This window comes from Prionailurus bengalensis, chromosome B1, assembly GCF_016509475.1.
Source record: "Prionailurus bengalensis isolate Pbe53 chromosome B1, Fcat_Pben_1.1_paternal_pri, whole genome shotgun sequence".
Lineage (NCBI taxonomy): Eukaryota > Metazoa > Chordata > Mammalia > Carnivora > Felidae > Prionailurus > Prionailurus bengalensis.
In genome coordinates this window covers 150,798,254-150,826,150 of record NC_057344.1, presented here as the reverse complement: position 1 = coordinate 150,826,150, position 27,897 = coordinate 150,798,254, and the positions used below count along the sequence as shown (strand labels likewise).

General features: G+C 37.9%; 1 protein-coding gene across 1 annotated transcript in view; it reads right to left on the bottom strand.

The window, feature by feature from the left end:
- Positions 1–8,426: 8,426 nt before the first annotated feature.
- LOC122469331 (transmembrane protease serine 11C-like) overlaps positions 8,427–27,897 on the bottom strand; it is a 58,974-nt gene continuing 39,503 nt past the window's right edge. The window contains exons 6-10 of the mRNA XM_043556642.1: positions 26,647–26,685; positions 22,965–23,136; positions 15,583–15,842; positions 13,943–14,085; positions 8,427–8,645 (exon numbers count right to left, since the gene is read on the bottom strand). Coding sequence (XP_043412577.1) covers positions 8,484–8,645; positions 13,943–14,085; positions 15,583–15,842; positions 22,965–23,136; positions 26,647–26,685 — 776 coding nt within the window. The 3' untranslated portion in view covers positions 8,427–8,483. The remainder of the gene's footprint in view (positions 8,646–13,942; positions 14,086–15,582; positions 15,843–22,964; positions 23,137–26,646; positions 26,686–27,897) is intronic.

Genomic DNA, 27,897 nt, shown 5'->3' with positions numbered 1-27,897 from the left:
GCCTGAAAAGGGGTATGTGAGTGTGACCAAAGATGAGGCAGCCATCAGATCAGGAAACCTATATTACAGTAGTTTCCCTTATATACAGGGGATATATTCTAAGACCCCCAAGGACCACCTGAAACTGTGGATAGTACCAAACCCTTTATATTACTCTGTTGTACCTATACACACATACTTATGGTACAGTTTAGTTTATAAATTAGGCACAGTAAGAAATTAACAATAACTAATAAAATAAGGCAACTATAATAATATGCTGTAATAAAAGTTAAGTGAAGGTGGTCTCTCTTCAAATACCTTATTGTTCTGTACTCAGCCTTTGTCTTCTAGTGATGATGTGAGATGATAAAATGCTTATGTTATGAGATGAAATGAGTGAATGATTTAGGCGTTGTGGTGTAGGGTTAGGCTACTATTGACCTTCTGACAATATGTTATCTGTGTCTAGACTGCACTCGATCTGGGGTAACTGGAACCATGGAAAGTGAAATCGCAGACAAGACAGCAGTACTGTGCATGCTAAGGACTTTGGGCTTTCCCTATAAATAGTGCCTTGAACGATGGAGTGGTATGATGTAGGTATGGCCAGATTAATACTTTAGAAAGGTCATTGTGTAACATACAGATAGTGCTTTGAAAGCATTTGGGAATTATTGGCAGATCAAAATTTGAGGCAGTTCGTCTATTTAGAAAGTCTTTGCTACCAACACAACATGGAAAGTAGGTGGTAGCATAACATGGAGAGAGATAAATTTCAATTTATTTATTTATTTATTATTATTTTTTTATTTTTTTAACGTTTATTTTATTTTTGAGACAGAGACAGAGCATGAACGGGAGAGGGTCAGAGAGAGGGAGACACAGAATCTGAAACAGGCTCCAGGCTCTGAGCTGTCAGCACAGAGCCCGACACGGGGCTTGAACTCACGGACCGCCAGATCATGACCTGAGCTGAAGTCGGCCGCTTAACCGACTGAGCCACCTAGGCACCCCATTTCAAGTTTTATATATACAGAAAGTACAGTTATTAGAACTTGGTTGGTTAGTTCTTATTTTTGAGGAAGTGGATGGAATAAAGAATTGTTCTTTAATTACCAACTTAGAAAAATGAGTTGAATGGGCTATTAGACTAGGAATAGTGGACAGAGAGAAATTTTAGATGTATGGAATTTGAGATGCCTATACATTAGCCCAAAGGAAATTTTTAGTAGGCACTTGGCTATACAGGTGGGAAGCTCAAGAGATACATCCTAGCTGGAGATATAAATTAGCAGAATATATATTTATGGTGCTTGTGGATGAAGCCATGGGAATGGATGAGATTACCTAGAGAGAATGTGAACAATGAGAAGTGCCAAGAGAGAACTCTGTGAACACAATCATTTAAAGAGCACACAGGGGTTGGGAACATTGTAAAATAATGAGGAGACCAGAAGAGAGTGATGTAATAGAAGTAATAGGAAGAGAGAACTCCAGGAGAGAGGGAGTGATCCATACACTAAGTATCTCAGTGATAGGACAAAACCCAAAAGGAATTAGCGGGATGAGGTAATTAGGAAGTCATTGATGACTTGCCTACAGTAGCTTTGGTGCTTTGGTAAGAATGGTCATTAGAAGAGCACGTGAAATTTGAGGAAGTAGACATAAAGAAAAAAGGATTAAAAAAAAAACAGGTATGTAAGACTTGAGGATGTTTAGAGACTTAGAGATCGAACCAGTGAGGATGTTTAGAGATTTAGAGATGGAACCAGTAGAAGGGAGAACAGGTCAAGGGACTAGGGCAGATGTAGCAGAAAGACAGGGAGCAGATCCCTTAGGGGAGCTGATTATGTAGTAAGTCACTAAAGAGTTAGGCTTGATAGGGAAGGCAGTGGATCTATGAATGCAGTGGAGTTAGGGTAGACTCAAATAAAAGAGGGGGCTCAAGAAAAGAGGATCTCGATGGAAAGAAAATAAATTATAATGGAGTAAGGGAGTCTTAAACTAGGAGGACGTAGGTAGAAATTTGAATTTAAGATTCCAGATGTGAAGTTGTTCTGATTAACTAGAAAGTACAGGGTGTGGCCATGAAAGCGGATAGGTGGAGTGGAGGGTCAATGGAGTTTGATGCCATGTTAATTAGGTCCTTTTGGTTGCAAGAAAAGGAGACTCTCTTAAATAATAGAGGCCTCTTTCATAATACACAAGGCGTAGAAAGCCAACAGGAAACCCAGGAAGTTCCAAGGATGAGCAAATCTGTTTCATGACCTCAGTTGGTCCTCAAGCAAGATATCTTTGTTTTTCTTTGTATTATCTTCTCCATCATCTTCCTGTACCTAACTGCTAAGCTCTTTCTGAATTGCAAGTTCAAATTCTGAGGTGACAGAGAAATGGTAGTTTGGAAGTGACCCAGAGGAACAAGAAATAGATTTTTAACACCTCTTTACTAAGAAGACTGAAAGAATAGAAGAAAGCAGGTCTTTTAAAGGAGAAGTATGTAGATGAAAAGTATTTGGGAGAAAATTTTGGTAGAAAAGATAGAGGCAGCACACTATCAGAGAAAAGGAATATAATTTTTTCCCTCTGTTTTTCAAAACATGGCTTACTTCATTTAACCAAGAATGATAATGTCTGTGGCAATTATGATGGGAGTAAAAGGCGAGAATTTTCACTCAATTTTAAATTGGAAGGATTTGAGGAAGGAATGCGGATTTGAGGAATTATGAGGAAGTGTTTCCACAAAATTGTTATGGAAATGAGGAACAAATTCTAAAAGCTATTCAATTTTTTTCTAAGCCATGTTAAATGATCTGTAGCATTTAAAATGGAAGATTCACTTCCATTTTCTAAGGATGGATCTTATTTAGAGAATCATGCCACAAGACATTATTATAGTTCTCATTTCAGTCTAGCTGTGTCAGAGGTAGGTGGTAGGAAATTAGTGTTGAAAATCTATGTAAGAGGAGCGCCTGGGTGGCACAGTCGGTTAAGCGTCCGACTTCAGCCAGGTCACAATCTCGCGGTCCGTGAGTTCAAGCCCCGCGTCAGGCTCTGAGCTGATGGCTCGGAGCCTGGAGCCTGTTTCCAATTCTGTGTCTCCCTCTCTCTCTGCCCCTCCCCTGCTCATGCTCTGTCTCTCTCTGTGCCAAAAATAAATAAAAAAACGTTGAAAAAAAAATTAAAAAAAAAAGAAAATCTATGTAAGATATTGGAGATCAGATTAACAAAAAATATTACAAATAATCAATATCATGAAATGAATGAAAAAGCAGAAACATAATGATCATGTTTATTTGTCAAAATTGATATAGTCACTAAATGTTACAAGTAGTAATCTTTTATTTTTGTTTTAATTATTATTAGTAATATGTAACTAAATATAGCTAAAATAAGAATGATCATTTTTATTTCAATAATTCAGTTAATTGAACATTTATTGAACATTGTGTCCTAGGCACTGTACTTGTAGTTACCAAAGAAAGGCTAGCCAAAGCTCATTATATCTGGTATTTCCAAAGATAATTACATGATGTTGAGATATTTTTATTTATATAAACTTCATGTGGGCTGCTGGATATTGAAAATAGCATAGTTTTAATTTTTTTAAATTCTTTTGCTGGTAATCTTCTGTTGATCCCATAACATTTCCATTTCATAAAGTAATTCACTTATAAAATACAACACATCTTAATCCCATCATTTTCAGAATTGGATGTTTGAAAGCAACATCTCCAATAATCATTTTGAGAATTAAAAAAAAATTATTTTATTTTATTTTTTTATATATTTAGAGAGAAAGCATATATTTTTTTATATATTTAGAGAGGGGTAGAGAGAGGGGGAGAGAGAGAATCCCAAGCAGGCTCCATGCTATCAGTACAGAGCCAAGAGTCAGAAGCTTAACCTACAGAGCCACGTGGGTGCCCCTCCTTTAAAGAATTTATGATGCAGGGGCGCCTGGGTGGCTCAGTTGGTTAAGGTCATTATCTCACGGTTTGTGAGTTCGAGCCCCACGTCAGGCTCTGTGCTGACAGCTCAGAGCCTGGAGCCTGCTTCAGATTCTGTGTCTCCCTCTCTCTCCGCCCCTCTCCTGCTCGTGCTCTGTCTCTCTGTCTCTCTCAAAAAAAAATGTAAAAACATTTTAAAAAATAATTTATGATGCAAATGTGTAATAACAAATTAAATTCAAAAATACAAGTGTATGTGGTTATTGGTATTATCCATTAAAAGTTTTTTTTTTTTTAATTTTTAGTTATTTATTTTGAGAGAGAAAGAGAGAATGAGCAGGGGAGGGGCAAAAAGAGAGGGAGATAGAGAGAATCCCAAGCAGGCACTGTGTTGTCGGCAGAGCCTGATGTGGGGCTGAACTCATGAGCAGCGAGATCATGACCTGAGCTGAAATCAAGACTCCGATGCTTAACCAATGGAGCCAACCAGGCACCCCTGGTATTATCCGTTTTTACTCAAATTCCATTTCAGTAAGACTGGGTTCCCGTAAAATTAATTGACATCCTATTAATTCCTATATGACATATTAACTATTATTTGATTCAAATTCCTTCCCTTTTGAAAGTGTTTCTATAAAGTTTCTGATGTTTCTAAGAGTGGTTTATTTACTTTTATAATCCTTGATGCTCCTTTCATTAGGCATTTATAAAAAGTTCGGTATTGCTTGCTTTAAATTTTGTTATGTGCCCCATACAGTTTAGTATGCTAAGGTTTAGTATTTTTCTTAGCAGAATTAAATACATTTCCAATCTTTAATTCCATTTTATATCAGAGTGAGGTATAACAACATGGCAGAAGTACCTTTGAGTGCCACTAAAGTTAGTTTAGAAACAATTGGTATAATTTGACAAATACTTAAACACATAGTGTTTTTTTTCTGGGAGAACAGTAAAGAAATGCTTTTAAAACTTATTTTACTTCCTATGCTACTTCTAGAGAGAGCCTAGTAAATTTCTCTGTATTTACAAGACTGAACTATTGCCTAATTCCTACTTAATAAAACGATGGGAATAATATATATATATATATATAATATATATTTGATATAAATAAATATATATTTATATCAAATAAATCTTTATAGAATATTCCATCAGAATAAGAATATACTGATTTAAATAATTCTCATCTTACCTTAGAAGCAAATATATGCTAGGGATACATATGCTCAGTTCTTGTTGAAGACTATTTTAAAAAAGAATTTTGCAGTCATCATTTGTGGTCCTCAGTCTAGTCTCCCTAGTTTCCATTCAGTATATTCCCATTCTCCCACTCACCTAGTCATTATATCTTAAAGTCAATTTTTACCCTTCTTTTCCATTTTCTAGTCATTCACCACTATTTTATTTTATTTTATTTTATTTTATTTTATTTTATTTTATTATTTATTTATTTATTTTTTAGAGAGAGAGATTATTTTTTTAGAGAGAGAGAGTGCATATGTGAATGGGGGAGAGGGGCAGAGGGAGAGAGAGAGAGAGTAAGAAAGAGAGAGAGAGAGAGAGAGAGAGAGAGAGAAAGAGGGAGAGAGAGAATCTTAAGCAGGCTCCACACTCAGTGCAGAGCCTGATGCGGGGCTCGACCCCATGACCCTGAGATCATGACCTGAGCTGAAATCAAGAGTGCATCACTCAACCGAGCCACTCAGGCACCTCAATCATCTTGCTTTTTAAAACTAAGATACTAGAATACACGTAGCATGACATTGTTTTATACAAAATCTGTAGTTAAGACAATAAACACGTGAGGGGCGCCTGGGTGGCGCAGTCGGCTAAGCATCCGACTTTAGCCAGGTCACGATCTGGTGGTCCGTGAGTTCGAGCCCCGCTTGGGGCTCTGGGCTGATGGCTCGGAGCCTGGAGCCTGCTTCCGATTCTGTGTCTCCCTCTCTCTCTGCCCCTCCCCCGTTCATGCTCTGTCTCTCTCTGTCCCAAAAATAAATAAACGTTGAAAAAAAAAAAGACAATAAACACATGAAAATACAGAAAATATAGAAGGAGATGATATAATTTGAAATAACATTGTATTGATTCAGAAAATAGCACATTTTGGGCTGGGTAACAGATAACCATTAGTTTTTTGTCTGCCAGAATTTTTTTCTTTCTTGGATGTCCCCCAACCCTGCTCACAGGGGCTGTCAACCAAGTCCCCTCTTACCTCCACCTAGGCTCATTATAGGCATCCTCAGGATTTTTTTAACACTTGAAGCCAGAGGGCAGGAGGGCTCTATTTTTGTGGCACCGTTAGCACTAAAGGAAACCTAATCCTAGAGCCAGTGAGTAGGTCTTTACTAACTCAGTGGGCAGCATCTGGCTATGAATGAAGACAGACGAAAGAAAAGTTAAGATGTGGCTAGAGATCAAAACACTGTTGAGTCCTTGGATCTAGCTTCATTCAGCTCTGCCACATGTAGATCTCTAGATTTTTAGTTAGATGAGTTGAAAATTTCTTCTTTTCACTTAAGGTAGTGTTAATTGAGTTTCTCTCACTTGTGACCAATGAATCCTGACCAATATCCATATACTTCCTGGACATACTTAATTTCTAAAAAATTGAAAAGTAGAAATACTAATTTTTGTAAATGCATAACTTGAGATAGTCAAAATATTTTCTTAAATGTTTATTTATTTTGAAAGAGAGAGAGAGAGAGAGTGTGTGTGTGTGTGTGTGTGTGATCAGGGGAGGGGCAGAGAGAGAGGGAGAGGGAATCCCAAGCAGGCTCCGCACTGTCAGTGCAGAGCCCGACTTGGAGTATGATCTCACAAACTGTGAGATCACAACCTGAGCCAATATCAAGAGTCGGATGCTTAAGGGACTAAGCCGCACACGTGCCCAGAGAGATGTCACAATATTTTTTAAATTTATCAAATAATAAGGCTACTGTATGAATTAATCTATAAAATATATGACAAATATTACATTTTAGAATATACTATACTAGGTAGATCCTTAGTTATAACCATATCACATAACAGGGCATAGTTGTTTACAGTGTGGACTCTGCAATCCAATTGTCTGATTTTGAATCCCAGCTCAGCCAATTATAAACTTTCTGAGGTTCACTTCTATTTCAGTCTCCTTATCTGTAAAATTAAGATTACAAGGGAATCCTCCTTACAAGGTTGTTGTGAGGGTTCAGTGTAATAATACATGTAAAGTGTGCCTGGCACATAAGTGGTCTATAAATGTTAGCTACTATTATTAATGCAATTATTTTTTGGGCCCATGAACAAAATTTATATCATAATGAAAGCTGTTAGTGGTAGTTGTAGGGATGTCAGTGATGACAAAAGAGAAAGGTAAACTGCTTTAGAGATACTGGTGGACTGCAGTCTGGAAAAGCATCACCATGAGATTATATTCATGATAAAAGCCAACTGACCTGTTTATGTGGCAAGTTAGCATGAGCTCTAACAGTGCATTCATAGACATCTGTACTCTCAGCTAGAACGTTTCTGTATGGGCAAAAGGAAAGTGAAGCGAAAGCAAAATTTCCATATTATTTATTCTGGCTGATAATTTATATTGAGGAATTTTAAGAGATTAGAGGTATGTAATACAGTGTTACCTGTTCAAGCTTACCTAGTGAAACATAGCCCATGTGTTTCAGGATAATTTTGCTATTATGTGTGTACATGTGAGAAACATCTTCTGGCCTCACTTACATATGAAAGAGAAATAGGGACAGATCAAAAAGCATTGGGATCTATTCAATGCACCCCATGGCATTATCATGCTGTTTTGTGTCAGTCCAGGTGAGGAAGCCATAAATAGAGAAGAGATTAGCATTGGCACAAAGACTAGAAAGAAAACAGGTAGACAGATTTTCTTTGGAAATTTTTATATTACTGCAATTCATTAGGCTACAACCTATCAATATATAATTTTTGTAGCAACGATGTGATTCAGCTGGGGATTATTTATATACTAAGAAGGGACTTTATTGCTAACATCTCTTCTATGATTTCCTAAGGGACCTAGATCTACAAATCAGCAGAAAAGACCTCCTTAGTAAACTGTAATCCATATTTACTCATGTAATTACCTTCAGTCTAGAGAGAGGTGTAGGGGAGATAATATGTTCTAGTTCATTACTGTCACTAACCCTTTTTCAAAGTCTAGTATACAAAAAGTTTTCACAGTTCTAAAATTATATATCTTTATGTTTGCAATATTAAATGTGCATATAGAGAGGTGATTCTAAGTTACGTGTAGCTTGGGAATTACAAATATTTCACAGGGTATCATTTTCAAGCTTCTTTTTTTTTAATGTTTATTTCTTTTTGAGAGAGTGAGCACAACAGAGAAGATGCAGAGAGAGAGAGAGGGGTGGGGGACAGAGGATCTGAAGCGGGCTCTGCACTGACAGCAGAGAGCCCAATGTGGGGCTTGAATCCATCAACCGCGAGATCATGATCTGAGCTGAAGTAGGATGCTCAAGTAACTGACCACCCAGGTGTCCCTCAAGCTTTAATCTGTAAAGAACTTCTGCACTAGAGACCAGTTTTGGACAAGATCCAGTCTCGGTAGTATGTTACTCGAGTGTAGACACCAGGCTTGTTTGGAAGAGCACATTCATCTCCCCAGCTTACAATACCAGCAAGGAACCAAGTGCCTTTATAATCTGCACCAACCAGAGGTCCACCAGAGTCACCCTAGGGAGAAGAGGATACATACAATTACTACAGTTTAAAGGTAAAAATACTGCTTATTTTTCTTTGTAATAAAGACAGGGAGACACAGAAAAAGGAAAATAAAACCCTAGATATTTCAATATTAAAATGATTTTAGCATAGAATATTTTTGTGCTTATAATCATTTATTTATTTAAAAAATTTTTAAATTGTTATTTATTTTTGAGACAGAGAGAGACAGAGCATGAACGGGGGGAGGGTTAGAGAAAGGGAGACACAGAATCGGAAGCAGGCTCCAGGCTCTGAGCCATCAGCACAGAGCCCCACGCGGGGCTCGAAATCACGGACTGTGAGATCATGACGTGAGCTGAAGTTGGATGCTTAACTGACTGAGCCATCCAGGCGCCCCTATAATCATTTATTTAAATGAAAGATGTCAGTACATGTCTTTGGATACAACACTACAATAATGGAAAACATGTATGAAAAATTTCAACTCATTTATTACCCAAAAGAGATATTGAAAGTATTGTTGCTTATGAAATCATCAGTGTGCTGAAGAATTCTCTTATTATCTTTCTAAACTCCCTATTTTCAGCCAGATGTTGAGAAAAAAAGTAAGGTTTATATTTACCCACCACAAGCATTGGATTATTACTCTTTCATTCTTATGTAAACATCTCTCCAATTTTCAGAATTGTATAATTTGGCTAAACTACTCTCTATACTCCTTATGGTTTTTATCTACTGATGTTTAGGCCATTCTTTCAGAATGATGGAACACTTCAGCATCTGGCTTTTCCTTTGCTCCAGACCTTCCCATCATCCTGAATAATTTCTACAGCTATTGGATGAAACCAATCCCTTGGTTACCTTGATTCTGATCATCTGCATACAAATGACCCTTGAACAATGCAGGGGTTTAGAGGTGCACAGTCAAAACTCTGAGCATGACCTTTGACTCCCCCAAAACTTAACCACTAAGAGCCTACTGTTGACCAGAAGTCTTACCAATAACATAAACAGTTGATTTATTTTGTATGTTATATGTATTATATACATATACATTATATACATATATGTATACATTATATGTATTATATACATATACATATACATCCATTTTTAAATTATGTAAAATATATATATAACATAAATTTACTATTTTAACCATTTTATTTATTTATTTATTTATTTATTTTTTAAATAAATAGTTGCTGTTTAATTTTTTTTTTTAACGTTTATTTATTTTTGAGACAGAGAGAGACAGAGCATGAATGGGGGAGGGGCAGAGAGAGAGGGAGACACAGAATCGGAAGCAGGCTCCAGGCTCCGAGCCATCAGCCCAGAGCCCGACGCGGGGCTTGAACTCGTGGACCGCGAGATCGTGACCTGAGCCGAAGTCCGACGCTCAACCGACTGAGCCACTCAGGCACCCCTTAACCATTTTAAATGTACACCTCAATGGCATTAACTACATTCATACTGTGCGATCATCAACACCATCCACCTCCACAACTTTTTTCATTTTGCAGAACTAAAACTTTATACCCATTAAACAATAACTCCCCATATCCTGCTTTTCCCAGCTTCTGGCAACCACCATTTTACTTTCTGTCTCTATGAGTCTGACTACTCCAAGTACCTCATATGAATGGAGTCATACAGTATTTATCCTTTTGTGACTGGCTTATTTCACTTAACACAGTGTCTTCAAGTTTTGTCCATGTTGTAGCATGTGTCAGCATTTCCTTCCTTAGGCTGACTAATACTCTATTTTATGTATATACCACATTTTGTCCACTTTTCTATCAATGGGCATTTGGGTTGCTTCCATCTTTTGGCTATTGTGAATAATGCTGCTATGAATTAAATGTACAAATCTCTATTTGTGTCCTTGCTTTCAATTATTTTGAGTATATACCCAGAAATGGACTTGCTGGATCATATAGTAATCTATTTTTAATTTTTTGAGGAACCACCCTGTTGTTTTCCATAGAGGCTGCACCATTTTACATTCCTACCAATAGTACAAAAGGCCTATTTTACAATTTTTAAAAATCAGGTTCCCAGACTCTGAACCTAATCTCTTGGTTTCAAATTCATAGAGTAAGTGGAGAATAATAGATAGCAATCTCTCCATTTCTTGTCCTTGTCTCTTTTGAGTTTCTAGCTCACCTGCATCAGCCCACATCTATATTTACTATCGTCTGATAAATGGAGGTATTTAGTTCTTTCTAAGGCTAATCTCCCCACCTGTTCTTTGGACCAAGGACACTATTCTGTCAATACTCTTCTCTTTTCTTGTTTGTTTTTCCTAATAACGTCTTCATTTCCTCCACTGTCTTTCCCCACTGTGAATATACACTTTTTTTTTCAGTTTTGCCCATCTGAAAAAATGACAGCCTTTCTGTATCTTAAGACCTCTTCTATTGCCCTAATTATCTTCCTTTCACAGCTAAGTGGCTTGAAGTAGTAGTCTATATTGAAATTTCCATTTTTTTGTCTTATTTTCAACTTTCTTCTAAATGGTTTTTCTTCCCACCAGTGAACCTTCTAAACTTTGCCAATAAACAATTGTTGAAGTTGACACACTCTTTCCAGCATTTATCTTACTGTATGGCTTGTGTGACTTGTTGACTATTCCCTTTTGTTCTGATCCCTGGACTCCTGTGACCCTGTGATACCAATTTCTAATTTTTTTCCCCTTAGTTTTCCTTATCTCTTACTGTTAGCTTCTTAGGAGCATTTATACCCGAGTTCTAAATCTTGGGTGCTTCTTATTTTATATTCTTTATCTGAGCAATTATATCTGTGCTTATGAATTTAACTGCCCCCCAGCTGACAATAACTTTCAGGTATATATGTACAGCCAGAACTCTTTCCTGAGCTCAAGGTTTTGATTTCTAATGCCACGTTGAACATATATGCCTAGTTATTCCACAAGCACCTCAAATTTAGCATGCCCCAAACTTTAAACCTCCACAAACCTGCTTTTCTTCTGTACATCTTCTCTCTCTTTGTTCAGGGATAAGTATGGAATTTAGCATGTATTCTTTCTTTTCCCTATTCCTACCCTGTTTTTTTTTTTCACACACAAACAACAAACTTTTCATACAAAACCTTTGTGCAGCAGATTTTACAGAAAGTTCAGACAAATTAAGAAATAGATGGGGTTGCATTGCTGACCCATAAGCAAATAGAATTGAATAATATTCATCCTGTTGTTTGTTGTTGTTGTTGATGATGATGTTTTAAGTAGGTCCCATGCCCAGTGCTCAAACTCATGATCCTGAGATCAAGACTTGAGCTGAGATCAAGTGTCAGACCCTTCCTCACTTCTAATCAGGCTTGCAGTCTTGTCCCCCTGTCTCAGTGCCTCTTCATTCTTACTGTATCTTAGTTGAAGCCCTCTTTACCTTTCTCAGGTAAAATATTTTAACAGATCATAATATCTCTAGCGTACTTGCTTCCAGTCCGTCTTCCACTCTGCATGTATTGGATTTAGCAATTAGACCATCTTGGCTAATCTGGACTGGTAGGGCAAAAGCCTGCAAGCAGTGGGTCAGAGAGTGAATAAGTTGAGAATATGGAACAATGATGGTAGACTATTCTTTAGAGATTTGACCAATAACAGAAAAAGAAAGAGTACAGTGTACTAAAGGAGAGATCTGATAGTATTTGCAGAATATTGTTGGAGTGGAACAGTTTGGAAAATATGGAAGAAAGTTCAAATTAATGTAAAGCACAAATATCTGTATAGATAGAGAATGGATGAAGAATACAGGGAAAAGATTAGCTTTGAAGAGTAGAAGAAATTTTTTTTTGTGCTGAGCCTAGAATGCGAGGATAGGTACAAATATAAATTTATCATATAGAAAAGAAATTAAAGGAGTTCTCATGATTTCTTTTTTTCTAGTTAGTATGAGGAAATGTCATATGTTAAGGAATACAAGAGCATATAGGGACACATTCAAACAATGTAATGAAATGTTGCTTATATAGGATCTGCATATATATATATATAAAGGATGCATTCAATAATTCTATAATGTGGTAAGGACTCAGCTGTGATTATATGACACCAGTTTACAAGGCTGCAAGGTTTCTCCTAGTTGTTCTCAGGAGTTCACATATAGGAGCCAATAAAATAGTCATATTGCTCTGTGGTTGGAGATTATTAGCATGGGTGTGGGGAAGTAGAAGATGGTGAAGTCATTAGGGTGCTGGCAATGGAAAGGCTGAAATAATAAAACCTGTAGGCTGCATAAGTTTAGAAGACAGTCATATTCCTGAGGGTGATGGACTGAGAGAAAATTGAGAAAATCGAGATCTAAGCTTGTCATAACTTTGAAGAATAGGGTTAGTGTGAGAGTTGGAAAGATGGGACTCTATAATGAGAGATGATAATTATGTATTACAAGTACTTGTTTGTATGTCTTCTAGCTCCTAGAGTACATGAATAATGCTTTATTAACGTTTAGCTCCCCTGCACCTAGCACAGAGTATGGGACATAGTAGTGCATAGAAATGAAAGAGTAAAATAAGGGTTGTCCTGGATTTACCCCTGATTCTGCCCGCCTAGATAACCAGAGTAGTACTTTTGTTAACTCTGGGACTATTGCTTGTAAACAGCCTGAGAGGTGTTTGAAGCATATTAAGCATAAGGAAAGGCAGCTTAGTATAGCATTCATAATATAGGCTGTGGAGCCCCAAATCCTCTGTTTAAATCTGGGTTCTACCACTTAATGCCTGTGTAAGTTTAGACAAATTACTTGATTTCTTTGTCTCAGTCCCTTCAACTAAGAAATAGGGCTTATAATAGTACAAGCATACATCACAGAATTGTCATAACTGGAAGAAATTAGCATTTGTAAAGAGCTTAAAACAGTGGCTACCACATGGAGATGCTATATAAGCATTGTTAAATAAATAAAATATTTAGGATGTTGAAGCCACTCAAATTAAGAAAGCTCCATGATCGTTAGGTTTGGTGTCGGATTCAGTTGAGTGTTTCTCAGTGAAAGAGGGCCAATCCAACTAAATTTACCAAAATTCCCTTCATCTTTTTCCTGCTTATTCCAAATTTAGTCTCTTCCCCAGTCTTATTCCCAGCTTCTTATAACCATAAGAGAGGCTTAGCTCTTTAGTATTTTAGTAGGACCTATCAGATGGCAATATAATTCTAATTAATTACCCTGGCTACAAAACAAACTTAAACCTTTAAAAATTGTCAGTCTTTTGAGAAAATTGAACAAATTAATTGGAATTAAAATACACAAGGAAAAAAATCCTGAAAATGGAATAGGCAGATTTACCTGGCAGGCATCCACACTTCCTTCCAGGAACCCAGCACACAACATTCCAGGTGTGATCACACCACCATATACCTCTTCACTGTTGCAGGTTTTATTATCTATAATCTTCACTAATCCTTTTTGGAGTATGTTAGGACTTGTTCCTAAAGGAAGAAAAGTGTATACTTTTTGCTGAAGTCAGTATTAGTATCTCTGGCTAAGTTTATTTGTACTACTGTGTACAATTTCCAAATCAATGTAAAACATATGTTTTAAGTAAGCTTTTGTCTCCTTTCTTAGTAACAAAGTAGTAATGCAATGAACATACCAAGCTATTGTTAAAAATGATCACATTTAGGGGTGTCTGGGTAGCTTAGTTAGTTGTGCATCCGACTTTGGCTCAGGTCATGATCTCATGGTTCCTGGGTTTGAGCCCCGCGTCGGGCTCTATGCTGACAGCTCAGGGCCTGGAACCTGCTTTGGATTCTGGGTCTCCCTCTCTGTCTCTGCCTCTCCTTGGCTTGAACTCTCTCTCTCTCTCTCTCTCTCTCAAAAATAAACATTAAAAAATGACCATATTTGAAATATTTAGTGTTCATCCATGTGTAATGGGATTTTTTTCCCTTTTGAATTGTTTTGGAATTTTATATTTATTACTTGTATGTGTTAGAAAACAAAATGAAAAATTCAAATTCCAAAACTTATATTTTATAATCATTTTAAGATTTTCTGCTGTTACTGTAATTCTGAACCTCAAAATTAATTTTAGATTTATTTTTTCTGCTTTCCAATGCATTTATGAACATAAATAGCCACTAAACCTTTACATAACTACGGTCATGGGAATGCACATATTTAAATGATCTTTGCTCAAGTATTGCCTTTTCACATAGAGCTATTCATTTCTCCCCGTCAAAAATACCCAAACCTCTGTAGTCTTGTTTGTTTTTTGTTTTGCTTTGGTACTTACCTCCATAAAACATGCTGTGTAATCTACTTATTTATTGTATTTTATGGTTATTGTCTTCTTTTACTAAATATATAAGCTTTTGAGGGCAGGAATATTTGCCTATTTTATAGATTTATATATCCAAACCACCTAGACCAGTATTTGGCATAAAGGTGGTAATCAAGATAAATATTTATTGAATAATGAATGAAGAAAATGGAAGAAAATGAATTACTTATTCAATAATGCATTTCTATTAAAACTACCATTGTTAAGGGCAATTATGGTAAAAGCTCTAGGAAATTGTAGTTTCCATATGAATGTGGTTGAAGATAAATTTTCTTTTTTTTTTTTTAATTTTTTTAATGTTTATTTATTTTTGAGACAGAGAGAGACAGAGCATGAATGGCGGAGGGTCAGAGAGAGAGGGAGACACAGAATTGGAAGCAGGCTCCCGGCTCTGAGCTGTCAGCACAGAGCCCAACGCGGGGCTTGAACTCACAGACCGTGAGATCAGGACCTGAGCCGAAGTCGGAAGCTCAACCGACTGAGCCACCCAGGCGCCCCTGAAGATAAATTTTCAATCCATTGCACATTATCCTCTTCAAAATGATCCAGAGAAAATCTATCTCAGGTTTAGTTGTGATTCAGAGTATTTTTTTTTTAACTCCTAGAGCTCAAACCATGTAATGGAAGAAGGTTAGGAACTCACCATCAGACTTTAATGTTCCCCATCCAGTGACCACCACATTTGAATTGGGTGGGAATGTGTAAGTAGCTTCAGGAAGACATGCTCTTCGGATGTTGCTTGTGTATAATACTGGCGAGGACAGATGCACAACAGCTATGTCATTATCGTGTGCGGGGTAATGATAGTTTTCATGAATTATAATATCCTTGATACTTCGTTTTGTTTGTGGATCACTTAAAAGAAGACCAAAACTAACATTCCATTCTTTGGGATCCCTGGCCCTAAAGAAATAGATTTATTTATTAAAAGTCCTATATTTCAGAGTTGCAGGAGTTAACATCTTATATGTTTTAAAACAATTAGATATGTATTAAATACCTTAGTGCATTTAACATATAAAAGTAAAGCTATGTGTAAGAGAAAAATAATAACATGAATAGACTTTGAATAATGCAATAAGCTATATTTTATTTTTTTAATAAGATATATTTTAAGAGATAAGCCATGGAAACTACCTTTTATCTCTCCAGAAAGACTCAAGGATATTTAGAAAGCTAAATATGATAAGACAAGATCGTAAGATTAAATAAAAAGTGGGCAAGATTATGGGACAGAGTAAACTTATGGAAATTAAGACAATAGAAGAAATCCTCTTTTATAATATTTAAAAACTAGGAGTTGCGGCAAGATGGCGGCTTAGGAGGACGCTGGGCTCACCGCACGTCCTGCTGATCACTTAGATTCCATCTACACCTGCCTAAATAACCCAGAAAACCGCCAGAGGATTAGCAGAACGGAGTCGCCGGAGCCAAACGCAGACAAGAGGCCCACGGAAGAGGGTAGGAAGGGCGGCGAGGCGGTGCGCGCTCCACGGAATGGCGGGAGGGAGCCGGGGCGGAGGGGCGGCTCGCCGGCCAAGCAGAGCCCCCGAGTCTGGCTTGCAAAAGCGGAGGGGCCGGGCGGACTGTGTTCCGGCAGCAAGCGCGACTTAGCGTCTGGGAGGTCATAAATTAACAGCTCTGCTCGGAAAGTGGGAAGGCTGGAGGACAAAGGGAGGGAGAGCTGCTGAGCCCCCTGACAACAGAGCTCAGTCTGGTGGGGAACAAAGGCGCTCGCCAGCGCCATTTCCCCCGCCCATCCCCCAGCCGAAATCCCAAAGGGAACCGGTTCCTGCCAGGGAACTTGCTCGCTCTGCGCAAACACCCAACTCTGCGCTTCGGCAGAGCCAAGCCTCCGGCAGCGGATCTGACTCCCTCCCGCTGCCACAGGGCCCCTCCTGAAGTGGATCACCTAAGGAGAAGCGATCTAAGCCTGCCCCTCCTGCCCCCGAGCACCTTGCCTACCCACCCCAGCTAATACGCCAGATCCCCAGCATCACAAGCCTGGCAGGGTGCAAGTAGCCCAGACGAGCCACACCACCCCACAGTGAATCCCGCCCCTAGGAGAGGGGAAGAGAAGGCACACACCAGTCTGACTGTGGCCCCAGCGGTGGGCTGGGGGCAGACATCAGGTCTGACTGCGGCCCCGCCCACCAACTCCAGGTATACACCACAGCACAGGGGAAGTGCCCTGCAGGTCCTCACCACGCCAGGGACTATCCAAAATGACCAAGCGGAAGAACTCCCCTCAGAAGAATCTCCAGGAAATAACAACAGCTAATGAGCTGATCAAAAAGGATTTAAATAATATAACAGAAAGTGAATTTAGAATAATAGTCATAAAATTAATCGCTGGGCTTGAAAACAGTATACAGGACAGCAGAGAATCTCTTGCTACAGAGATCAAGGGACTAAGGAACAGTCACGAGGAGCTGAAAAACGCTTTAAATGAAATGCATAACAAAATGGAAACCACCACAGCTCGGCTTGAAGAGGCAGAGGAGAGAATAGGTGAACTAGAAGATAAAGTTATGGAAAAAGAGGAAGCTGAGAAAAAGAGAGATAAAAAAATCCAGGAGTATGAGGGGAAAATTAGAGAATTAAGTGATACACTAAAAAGAAATAATATACGCATAATTGGTATCCCAGAGGAGGAAGAGAGAGGGAAAGGTGCTGAAGGGGTACTTGAAGAAATCATAGCTGAGAACTTCCCTGAACTGGGGAAGGAAAAAGGCATTGAAATCCAAGAGGCACAGAGAACTCCCTTCAGACGTAACTTGAATCGATCTTCTGCACGACATATCATAGTGAAACTGGCAAAATACAAGGATAAAGAGAAAATTCTGAAAGCAGCAAGGGGTAAACGTGCCCTCACATATAAAGGGAGACCTATAAGACTCGTGACTGATCTCTCTTTTGAAACTTGGCAGGCCAGAAAGAATTGGCACGAGATTTTCAGGGTGCTAGACAGAAAAAATATGCAGCCAAGAATCCTTTATCCAGCAAGTCTGTCATTTAGAATAGAAGGAGAGATAAAGGTCTTCCCAAACAAACAAAAACTGAAGGAATTTGTCACCACTAAACCAGCCCTACAAGAGATCCTAAGGGGGACCCTGTGAGACAAAGTCCCAGAGACATCACTATAAGCATAAAACATACAGACATCACAATGACTCTAAACCCGTATCTTTCTATAATAACACTGAATGTAAATGGATTAAATGCGCCAACCAAAAGACATAGGGTATCAGAATGGATAAAAAAACAAGACCCATCTATTTGCTGTCTACAAGAGACTCATTTTAGACCTGAGGACACCTTTAGATTGAGAGTGAGGGGATGGAGAACTATTTATCATGCGACTGGAAGCCAAAAGAAAGCTGGAGTAGCCATACTTATATCAGACAAACTAGACTTTAAATTAAAGGCTGTAACAAGAGATGAAGAAGGACATTATATAATAGTTACAGGGTCTATCCATCAGGAAGAGCTAACAATTATAAATGTCTATGCACCGAATACCGGAGCCCCCAAATATATAAACAATTACTCATAAACATAAGCAACCTTATTGATAAGAATGTGGTAATTGCAGGGGACTTTAATACACCACTTACAGAAATGGATAGATCATCTAGACACACGGTCAATAAAGAAACAAGGGCCCTGAATGAGACATTGGATCAGATGGACTTGACAGATATATTTAGAACTCTGCATCCCAAAGCAACAGAATATACTTTCTTCTCGAGTGCACATGGAACATTCTCCAAGATAGATCATATACTGGGTCACAAAACAGCCCTTCATAAGTTTACAAGAATTGAAATTATACCATGCTTACTTTCAGACCACAATGCTATGAAGCTTGAAATCAACCACAGAAAAAAGTCTGGAAAACCTCCAAAAGCATGGAGGTTAAAGAACACCCTACTAACGAATGAGTGGGTCAACCAGGCAATTAGAGAAGAAATTAAAAAATATATGGAAACAAACGAAAATGAAAATACAACAATCCAAACGCTTTGGGACGCAGCAAAGGCAGTCCTGAGAGGAAAATACATTGCAATCCAGGCCTATCTCAAGAAACAAGAAAAATCCCAAATACAAAATCTAACAGCACACCTAAAGGAACTAGAAGCAGAACAGCAAAGGCAGCCTAAGCCCAGCAGAAGAAGAGAAATAATAAAGATCAGAGCAGAAATAAACAATATAGAAACTAAAAAAACTGTAGAGCAGATCAACGAAACCAAGAGTTGGTTTTTTGAAAAAATAAACAAAATTGACAAACCTCTAGCCAGGCTTCTCAAAAAGAAAAGGGAGATGACCCAAATAGATACAAATCATGAATGAAAATGGAATTATTACAACCAATCCCTCAGAGATACAAACAATTATCAGGGAATACTATGAAAACTTATATGCCAACAAATTGGACAACCTGGAAGAAATGGACAAATTCCTGAACACCCACACTCTTCCAAAACTCAATCAGGAGGAAATAGAAAGCTTGAACAGACCCATAACCAGTGAAGAAATTGAATCGGTTATCAAAAATCTCCCAACAAAGAAGAGTCCAGGACCAGATGGCTTCCCAGGGGAGTTCTACCAGACGTTTAAAGCAGAGATAATACCTATCCTTCTCAAGCTATTCCAAGAAATAGAAAGGGAAGGAAAACTTCCAGACTCATTCTATGAAGCCAGTATTACTTTGATTCCTAAACCAGACAGAGACCCAGTAAAAAAAGAGAACTACAGGCCAATATCCCTGATGAATATGGATGCAAAAATTCTCAATAAGATACTAGCAAATCGAATTCAACAGCATATAAAAAGAATTATTCACCATGATCAAGTGGGATTCATTCCTGGGATGCAGGGCTGGTTCAACATTCGCAAATCAATCAACGTGATACATCACATTAACAAAAAAAGAGAGAAGAACCATATGATCCTGTCAATCGATGCAGAAAAGGCCTTCGACAAAATCCAGCACCCTTTCTTAATAAAAACCCTTGAGAAAGTCGGGATAGAAGGAACATACTTAAAGATCATAAAAGCCATTTATGAAAAGCCCACAGCTAACATCATCCTCAACGGGGAAAAACTGAAAGCTTTTTCCCTGAGATCAGGAACACGACAAGGATGCCCACTCTCACCGCTGCTGTTTAACATAGTGCTGGAAGTTCTAGCATCAGCAATCAGACAACAAAAGGAAATCAAAGGCATCAAAATTGGCAAAGATGAAGTCAAGCTTTCGCTTTTTGCAGATGACATGATATTATACATGGAAAATCCGATAGACTCCACCAAAAGTCTGCTAGAACTGATACAGGAATTCAGCAAAGTTGCAGGATACAAAATCAATGTACAGAAATCAGTTGCATTCTTATACACTAACAATGAAGCAATAAAGAAACTGATCCCATTCACAATTGCACCAAGAAGCATAAAATACCTAGGAATAAATCTAACCAAAGATGTAAAGGATCTGTATGCTGAAAACTATAGAAAGCTTATGAAGGAAATTGAAGAAGATTTAAAGAAATGGAAAGACATTCCCTGCTCATGGATTGGAAAAATAAATATTGTCAAAATGTCAATACTACCCAAAGCTATCTACACATTCAATGCAATCCCAATCAAAATTGCACCAGCATTCTTCTCGAAACTAGAACAAGCAATCCTAAAATTCATATGGAACCACAAAAGGCCCCGAATAGCCAAAGGAATTTTGAAGAAGAAGACCAAAGCAGGAGGCATCACAATCCCAGACTTTAGCCTCTACTACAAAGCTGTCATCATCAAGACAGCATGGTATTGGCACCAAAACAGACACATAGACCAATGGAATAGAATAGAAACCCCAGAACTAGACCCACAAACGTATGGCCAACTCATCTTTGACAAAGCAGGAAAGAACATCCAATGGAAAAAAGACAGCCTCTTTAACAAATGGTGCTGGGAGAACTGGACAGCAACATGCAGAAGGTTGAAACTAGACCACTTTCTCACACCATTCACAAAAATAAACTCAAAATGGATAAAGGACCTAAATGTGAGACAGGAAACCATCAAAACCTTAGAGGAGAAAGCAGGAAAAGACCTCTCTGACCTCAGCCGTAGCAATCTCTTACTCGACACATCCCCAAAGGCAAGGGAATTAAAAGCAAAAGTGAATTACTGGGACCTTATGAAGATAAAAAGCTTCTGCACAGCAAAGGAAACAACCAACAAAACTAAAAGGCAACCAACGGAATGGGAAAAGATATTCGCAAATGACATATCGGACAAAGGGCTAGTATCCAAAATCTATAAAGAGCTCACCAAACTCCACACCCAAAAAACAAATAACCCAGTGAAGAAATGGGCAGAAAACATGAATAGACACTTCTCTAAAGAAGACATCCGGATGGCCAACAGGCACATGAAAAGATGTTCAGCGTCGCTCCTTATCAGGGAAATACAAATCAAAACCACACTCAGGTATCACCTCACGCCAGTCAGAGTGGCCAAAATGAACAAATCAGGAGACTATAGATGCTGGAGAGGATGTGGAGAAACGGGAACCCTCTTGCACTGTTGGTGGGAATGCAAATTGGTGCAGCCGCTCTGGAAAGCAGTGTGGAGGTTCCTCAGAAAATTAAAAATAGACCTACCCTATGACCCAGCAATAGCACTGCTAGGAATTTATCCAAGGGATACAGGAGCACTGATGCATAGGGCCACTTGTACCCCAATGTTCATAGCAGCACTCTCAACAATAGCCAAATTATGGAAAGAGCCTAAATGTCCATCAACTGATGAATGGATAAAGAAATTGTGGTTTATATACACAATGGAATATTACATGGCAATGAGAAAAAATGAAATATGGCCTTTTGTAGCAACGTGGATGGAACTGGAGAGTGTGATGCTAAGTGAAATAAGCCATACAGAGAAAGACAGATACCATATGGTTTCACTCTTATGTGGATCCTGAGAAACTTAACAGGAACCCATGGGGGAGGGGAAGGAAAAAAAAAAAAAAAGAGGTTAGAATGGGAGAGAGCCAAAGCATAAGAGACTGTTAAAAACTGAGAACAAACTGAGGGTTGATGGGGGGTGGGAGGGAGGAGAGGGTGGGTGATGGGTATTGAGGAGGGCACCTTTTGGGATGAGCACTGGGTGTTGTATGGAAACCAATTTGTTAATAAATTTCAGAAAAAAAAATATTTAAAAACTATAAATAGGAAGATACTTATGACTTTTACTATTATTTGTTAATCAAGGGTTTATCTATTAAGCACTGAAAAATAGTGTTGCTGGAACATATTCAAAATCTCAAGTTTAAGAGGGATTTTTATTTACAAATAAAACCAATAAGTGCTACATAAAGCCAATAGAAATTAGTAAAATTAAACATCAAACAAAAGGGTAAAAACAAAGCAAACTTTTGGTGTAATAATGTATCTTTTAAAGAAATAATAATTTCAAATAGGGCTATAATATATATTGGAGGATGCAGGATGAATTCAAATACTTATGATTAAATAAATAAGACCAAATGAAATAATGATGAGAAAGAAATAGAAGAATAGTGTTCAGTTTAGGATTTATAGTTTCTTTATAAAATGGATTAAGCATAGCTTAGTGATTCTCAACTGAGGGAAACTCAGTATCCTTCAGGAGACATTTGGTAATAACTGGAGACATTTTTGTTTTTCAGTCCTGGGGGCATGCTACTGGCATTTGATGGGTGGGAACCAGGGATGCTGCTAAATATTCTATAATGCACAGGATACCCCTCACCCCAAAACTAAGAATCATTTGGACCAAATATAATAATGCCACTGTTGACAATTCCTGCTCTACCCTGAATATATCTTTTTTAAAAACTGATAATTCATTGAGAAATTTTGAGAGTATACTTCACAGTATTGAATAGTTGGAGGCATAGTTGTATAATCTATGTTCTTAAAAGATATGTATCTCAGACTTTCAGGTGCATGAGTGGCTTTGAGCTTTATGTAGTCCAGAGCTTACTTTATGAAACAGTGAGCAGCAGTGACAAGCCAGCTGTTACTAATCAGAGTGGCTCCACACCGGTGGATACTGTTCTGTTGAAGGCTAGCTTGCCAAGGCCATTCCCCTTCTTGGGCATCCTTGCCCCCTGCTATCTTGTTGCCAGAAGGAGTTATTGTTCGTTGTCCACAACCTGCTCAAAATGGAGTTAGTTAGCATATAATGATACTGATATTGCTTTTGCATGCATTGCTATAGTTAACAAACTCTTGTAATACACGTCACTATTAACTGTTAACTGAGGAAAAGCCCATAGTCTTGGAGAAGTTAGGACTAACTGCTGATATGAGATTTTTTGAGAATTCACCCAAAATAGATTGACATTTTCACCTGCCCATCCTCATTAGTCACATAACTTTCTGTGTGTCTGTATGACCTTGCTATGATCTGTTATAAGAAGCATATAAAATGAAGTGTTTGAATTTAGAAGATAATAATTGATAACCAGTTACTAGGTTGTATATGAAAATGTGTGGCTTGTAATTTTGTGAGCAGTTGTTTAACACAGTGATTGCTCTGAAACATTTATAAGAAAGAGTGAATGGCTACAAATGCCAATGGGATAGTGACAAGAGATAGAGTAGACAGAAATGTGTTAGCATTTAAGTTACAATACACAACATCTGGCCTAAAGGAATAACACATGAAGATAGCCAACCCTTTCTCAAAGTAAAACGCTCTCTGAAACAGGACTATGCTCTAGTGTCAATTTAGATCCAGAGAAACTGCTGGACTCTTTAAGTCTTTAAGGAAAATTTGCAGTAATAGTACAACTTCACTATTATTGTGTCTCTCTCTGATTCTCTTGACTAAGTCATGTTACTCCAGCTAAAGCACTGAGCTTGTTCCTTAACAGTTTATTGTCTCTTTTACTAGAGATTGTCAGCCTTATTAAATGTTTTAGAGGGCAGGAACCATATATTTTAAAATATATACATATTTCTAGAACCTATCACAGAGAACCTATAACCTATGAGGTGCTCAACAAATGTATATAGAAATGAAGTCCATGTCATATAACCCATAAGACATCTTGAAATAAAAATGATATTTGACTGCAGGACCCATTTTTGTAATGGGTGTGTTCCTAACACTTAGAGTGAGAAAAACTTGCCATAATCAGTGCAGTGGGCATAGATGAAAGCAGTGGTTCTCAATCAGGGACAATTTTGCACTCCACTCCTAACCCCAGGAGAAATTTGGCAATATCTGGAGATATTTTTGGTTGTCATAATTGGGGTGGAGGATGCACTACTGGTATTTATTGGTAGAGGTTGGGGATGCTGCTAAAAATCTAGAAGGCACAGGACTGTCCCTGAAACAAACAAATTGGCCTACAGTGTTAATAGTGTTAAGGTTAAGCAACTCTGAATTAGAGAAAGGTATTTGTATCATGAACAAGAACATTTAAATTAATTGGAAAGGTTAGATGGTCAATTGCTTCACAGAAATGTGTTAAGATGTGTCTTGAGATATTCTTTCCTGAAGGTGGAAAGGCACCAGAAACACAGGGGAGGGACATGCAGACTTAAAAAGATCTTCACTAACCCTCTGAAGTCCTTAAATTTGTATATTGATTCTGATTCTAGATTGTTTTCTTTGATGCAATCTAAACCTCAGGTTGTTAAGGCATCCTTTTCATAAAACCACTTAGCTGAAGCAGAGCCTTTGTGGTTTTTATTTTTGAATGAGCTTTCATATTGACCCACTAACTATAACTCCCTTTTCTTTTCCCTTCTTTCCACTCCCTTATCATGGAATCTACAGAGGATAAAACAAATAACTCAGAACCCAAAGGTATAATGGTTCTTCCCTATCCTCCCTTCCATTTGGACAACTCCTAAAGGAAGTTGGCCTTTACTGAACTTCCTTCGGAGGAATATAAAAACAAAGATGCTTCTCTGTGGGCTTGGAGGACCCCCCTGTGTGACTCCACTTTCTTGTTTGTGCATTTGTTCAGAACTGTAGCCTAATTTATATTTGTCCATTAATTTCTGTCCTGAATTCCCATTTACTCATGGTTGTTGTGTCTGTTAAGCTTCTGGCTGCCACCTCTGCAGCATTACCTTGTTATTACCTCTGCTGAAATCTTACATGACACCTTGGAGCTTTTGTTATATCAAAAGGTCACAGGGTAAACTTCAAGAATTTAAGGAATATAATGGAGACTTGATGGCTGATACTTTCAGAAACATCAAAGAATCTACCAAGCTCTTACAGCCTCCCTACCCTGGTAACTTGCATCCCATTTATGACTGTACTTTAACATACTTTGTCATGTACCAAACTCTATTCTTTCTTCAACCCTGTTTGATTTTTCTTGCCTCCCCCCCCCCTTACTTTTTATTTAAAATATAATTAAAACCTCAGATAGGTCAAATCAAATTCAGAATGCTGATCTGGATGGTTGCTTATTCTTCTGGCTAGAGAGAATACAAATTAGCCAGTCTCTTTCCTACTACTGTTTTTATTCCTGTCTTGTATACCTCTTTTCTATCAACCTGACAAACTTTTAATTGTGGATTTTGATTGTATCAGTACAAAATTTTTTAATTGGGATAATTGACTTTAAAATGTCTTAAATTTTTTTTTTTTTTAGAGACAGAGAGTGGGAGTTGGACAGGGAGGCAGAGGAGAGAAAAAGAGAATCTTAAACAGGCTTCATGCTTAGTGCAGAGCCCAACATGGGATTTGATGCAGGGCTCGATCCTACATCCCTGGGATGATGACCTGAGCCAAAATTGAGTTGGGTGTTCAACTGAGCCACCCAGGGACGCCTAAAATGTCTTATTAAGTTCCTGGAGGGTTGTTCAGTAAAAATATATCAGAAAGAAAAATAATCCAATAAAGCTTTGTGTTTAAGTTTTGCCCAGGTTGCTCAGAAATAACTATGCTGTGACTGGAAGGTAGTAAGGACCAATGATGTTGGTGTTGCTTGGCTCTGGAGGGTGATTTCCAGCTGCCATAATTAGTCTCATTGCCCAGGTAAGAGAAGTGCTCCTCTGACAGCCTGCTACAAGTTCTGGCAACCCTGTGGATCAGATTTCCCTGGGCAGTGGTTGGGAGAATAGAAGCAGAATGCCTTGGCCAGCAAGGGAGCTGCCTGCATGTAAGTCTCAGCACACTGAACTTGGCTTGTATCATCAGAATTCCACAGAGAGTTCCTAGGCCTAAAGCTTTTATAGGCAGAATAAAAAATACAGATAGCTGAAATCTACTGAGTGCTTATTATGAACTGTACACTTTTGTAAGTACTTTACGTGTGCTGCCTTCTTTTATCATCACAATGGCTTGGAACTGAAGGTTTCAGAAGTTGAATAACCTGTGTAAATTCATCCAGTTGGTAAGTGTATCATCTGGGGCTCAACACTGATGTGTGGCTGGTTTTAGATCCTAAGTTCTTAATTATCACTGCTTGTCCCTAGATACCCTCTGCCATTATGGCATGTAATAATGTCTTCCTCATTTAAAATCCATGATATCAGTCAATTTAAGATCAACCACAGTCATCCTTTTACAAGGTTCTGAAAGCAGGCTTCCCATTACATCTTTATGTACACTGTATTGACTGTCAAGTGAAGTTCTTTTTTGCCATCCAAGGAATTAAATTTCATTGAAAATAACTCTTTGTCAATGAACTTACAGGTATTGAGAAGATTTTCTGCTGCTGGCATTTCAATGTCTAAAAGTCAAAGAAAAAGAAAAAAATATTTACATTTCTGAACATTTAAAAATATTAATTAATACTAATTATTTTGTTTTGGGGAACACATTATTCTGTAAACAATCATTTTATTCAGTTTTGACTATATGCTTTCTATGTTCATGGATTAGCATACAGAGAAATAAAATCTTAGTATTCATTCCTCTGTTTCTAAAGACTCTCAAGTTCCCCATTATAAGTTGAAAAAAAGGTCTGGGTCCTAAAAAGTACTAAAAATATATAAAAATGGTGATCTTTCACTGTATCTTGATTCCAAGTCACCAGGTAACTGAATGTATTTAACATTAGTCTTTGTACCACTTTAAATACTTTTGGCCATATCTAAAATCAGCCACAATATGGTGACCGATTTCATACAGATTTGGATTCACTTTACTCAGGAGTAATTTGGCACATGCCCTTCTCAAGTTAGCACCTTAGCATCTCACTTTCTGCCAGAAGGGGCCTGCTGGACATTCCCAGATGGACAATAGGAAATGTAGGAGTTAACTCTGTAGGAGCTGGTGCAAGATGGGTGTCAATGGACAAATCCTTCCCCTGTTAGTCATTGGGGAGCACAGTTCTGATATATAATTCAGAAGATTCTATGAGATGGAGCTAGAGTTGCCCCTGATGTTGGAAATTCTCCCTCCTTATTTTATGCTTTTTGCCTTTTACTCTTTCTTAGATCAAATACCACATGTGAGTCTGTCTCAGGCTCTGCTTTTTGAGAAACCAGGCTTAGATACTGAAATAACCAGATAGCATAACAAATAATGCTAATAACTAGGAGAGACTATGCACATTATTTATGCAGTGCATTTTTTTTTGGTGTTGAGTGTATTTTGGTATATTTTGATCCTTTTAAAATTAATACCCTTTGTGTGGTTTCAGTTATTCAGAACACTCAATTAAGTATGCCAATTTGTTTTGGATAAAAAAAATTAGTAATAAAGCGGACTTTAATATTGTCTACTCATTCCTAGACATCTAGGGAATATTTCAGAATGAGATCTACAATAGATGATTTTGTTGTGGGCCCCAAATCTCTGCAGAACTGCAAACCTGTTTAATTCATGATGAAGCTATATGGGGAGAGGGTGAACAAGTGAATCACAATTATGCCCCAAATTTCAGATGTAGAGAACTATGAATATACTAACCATTTCTACTTAAGGGTTTCTCTTCAAA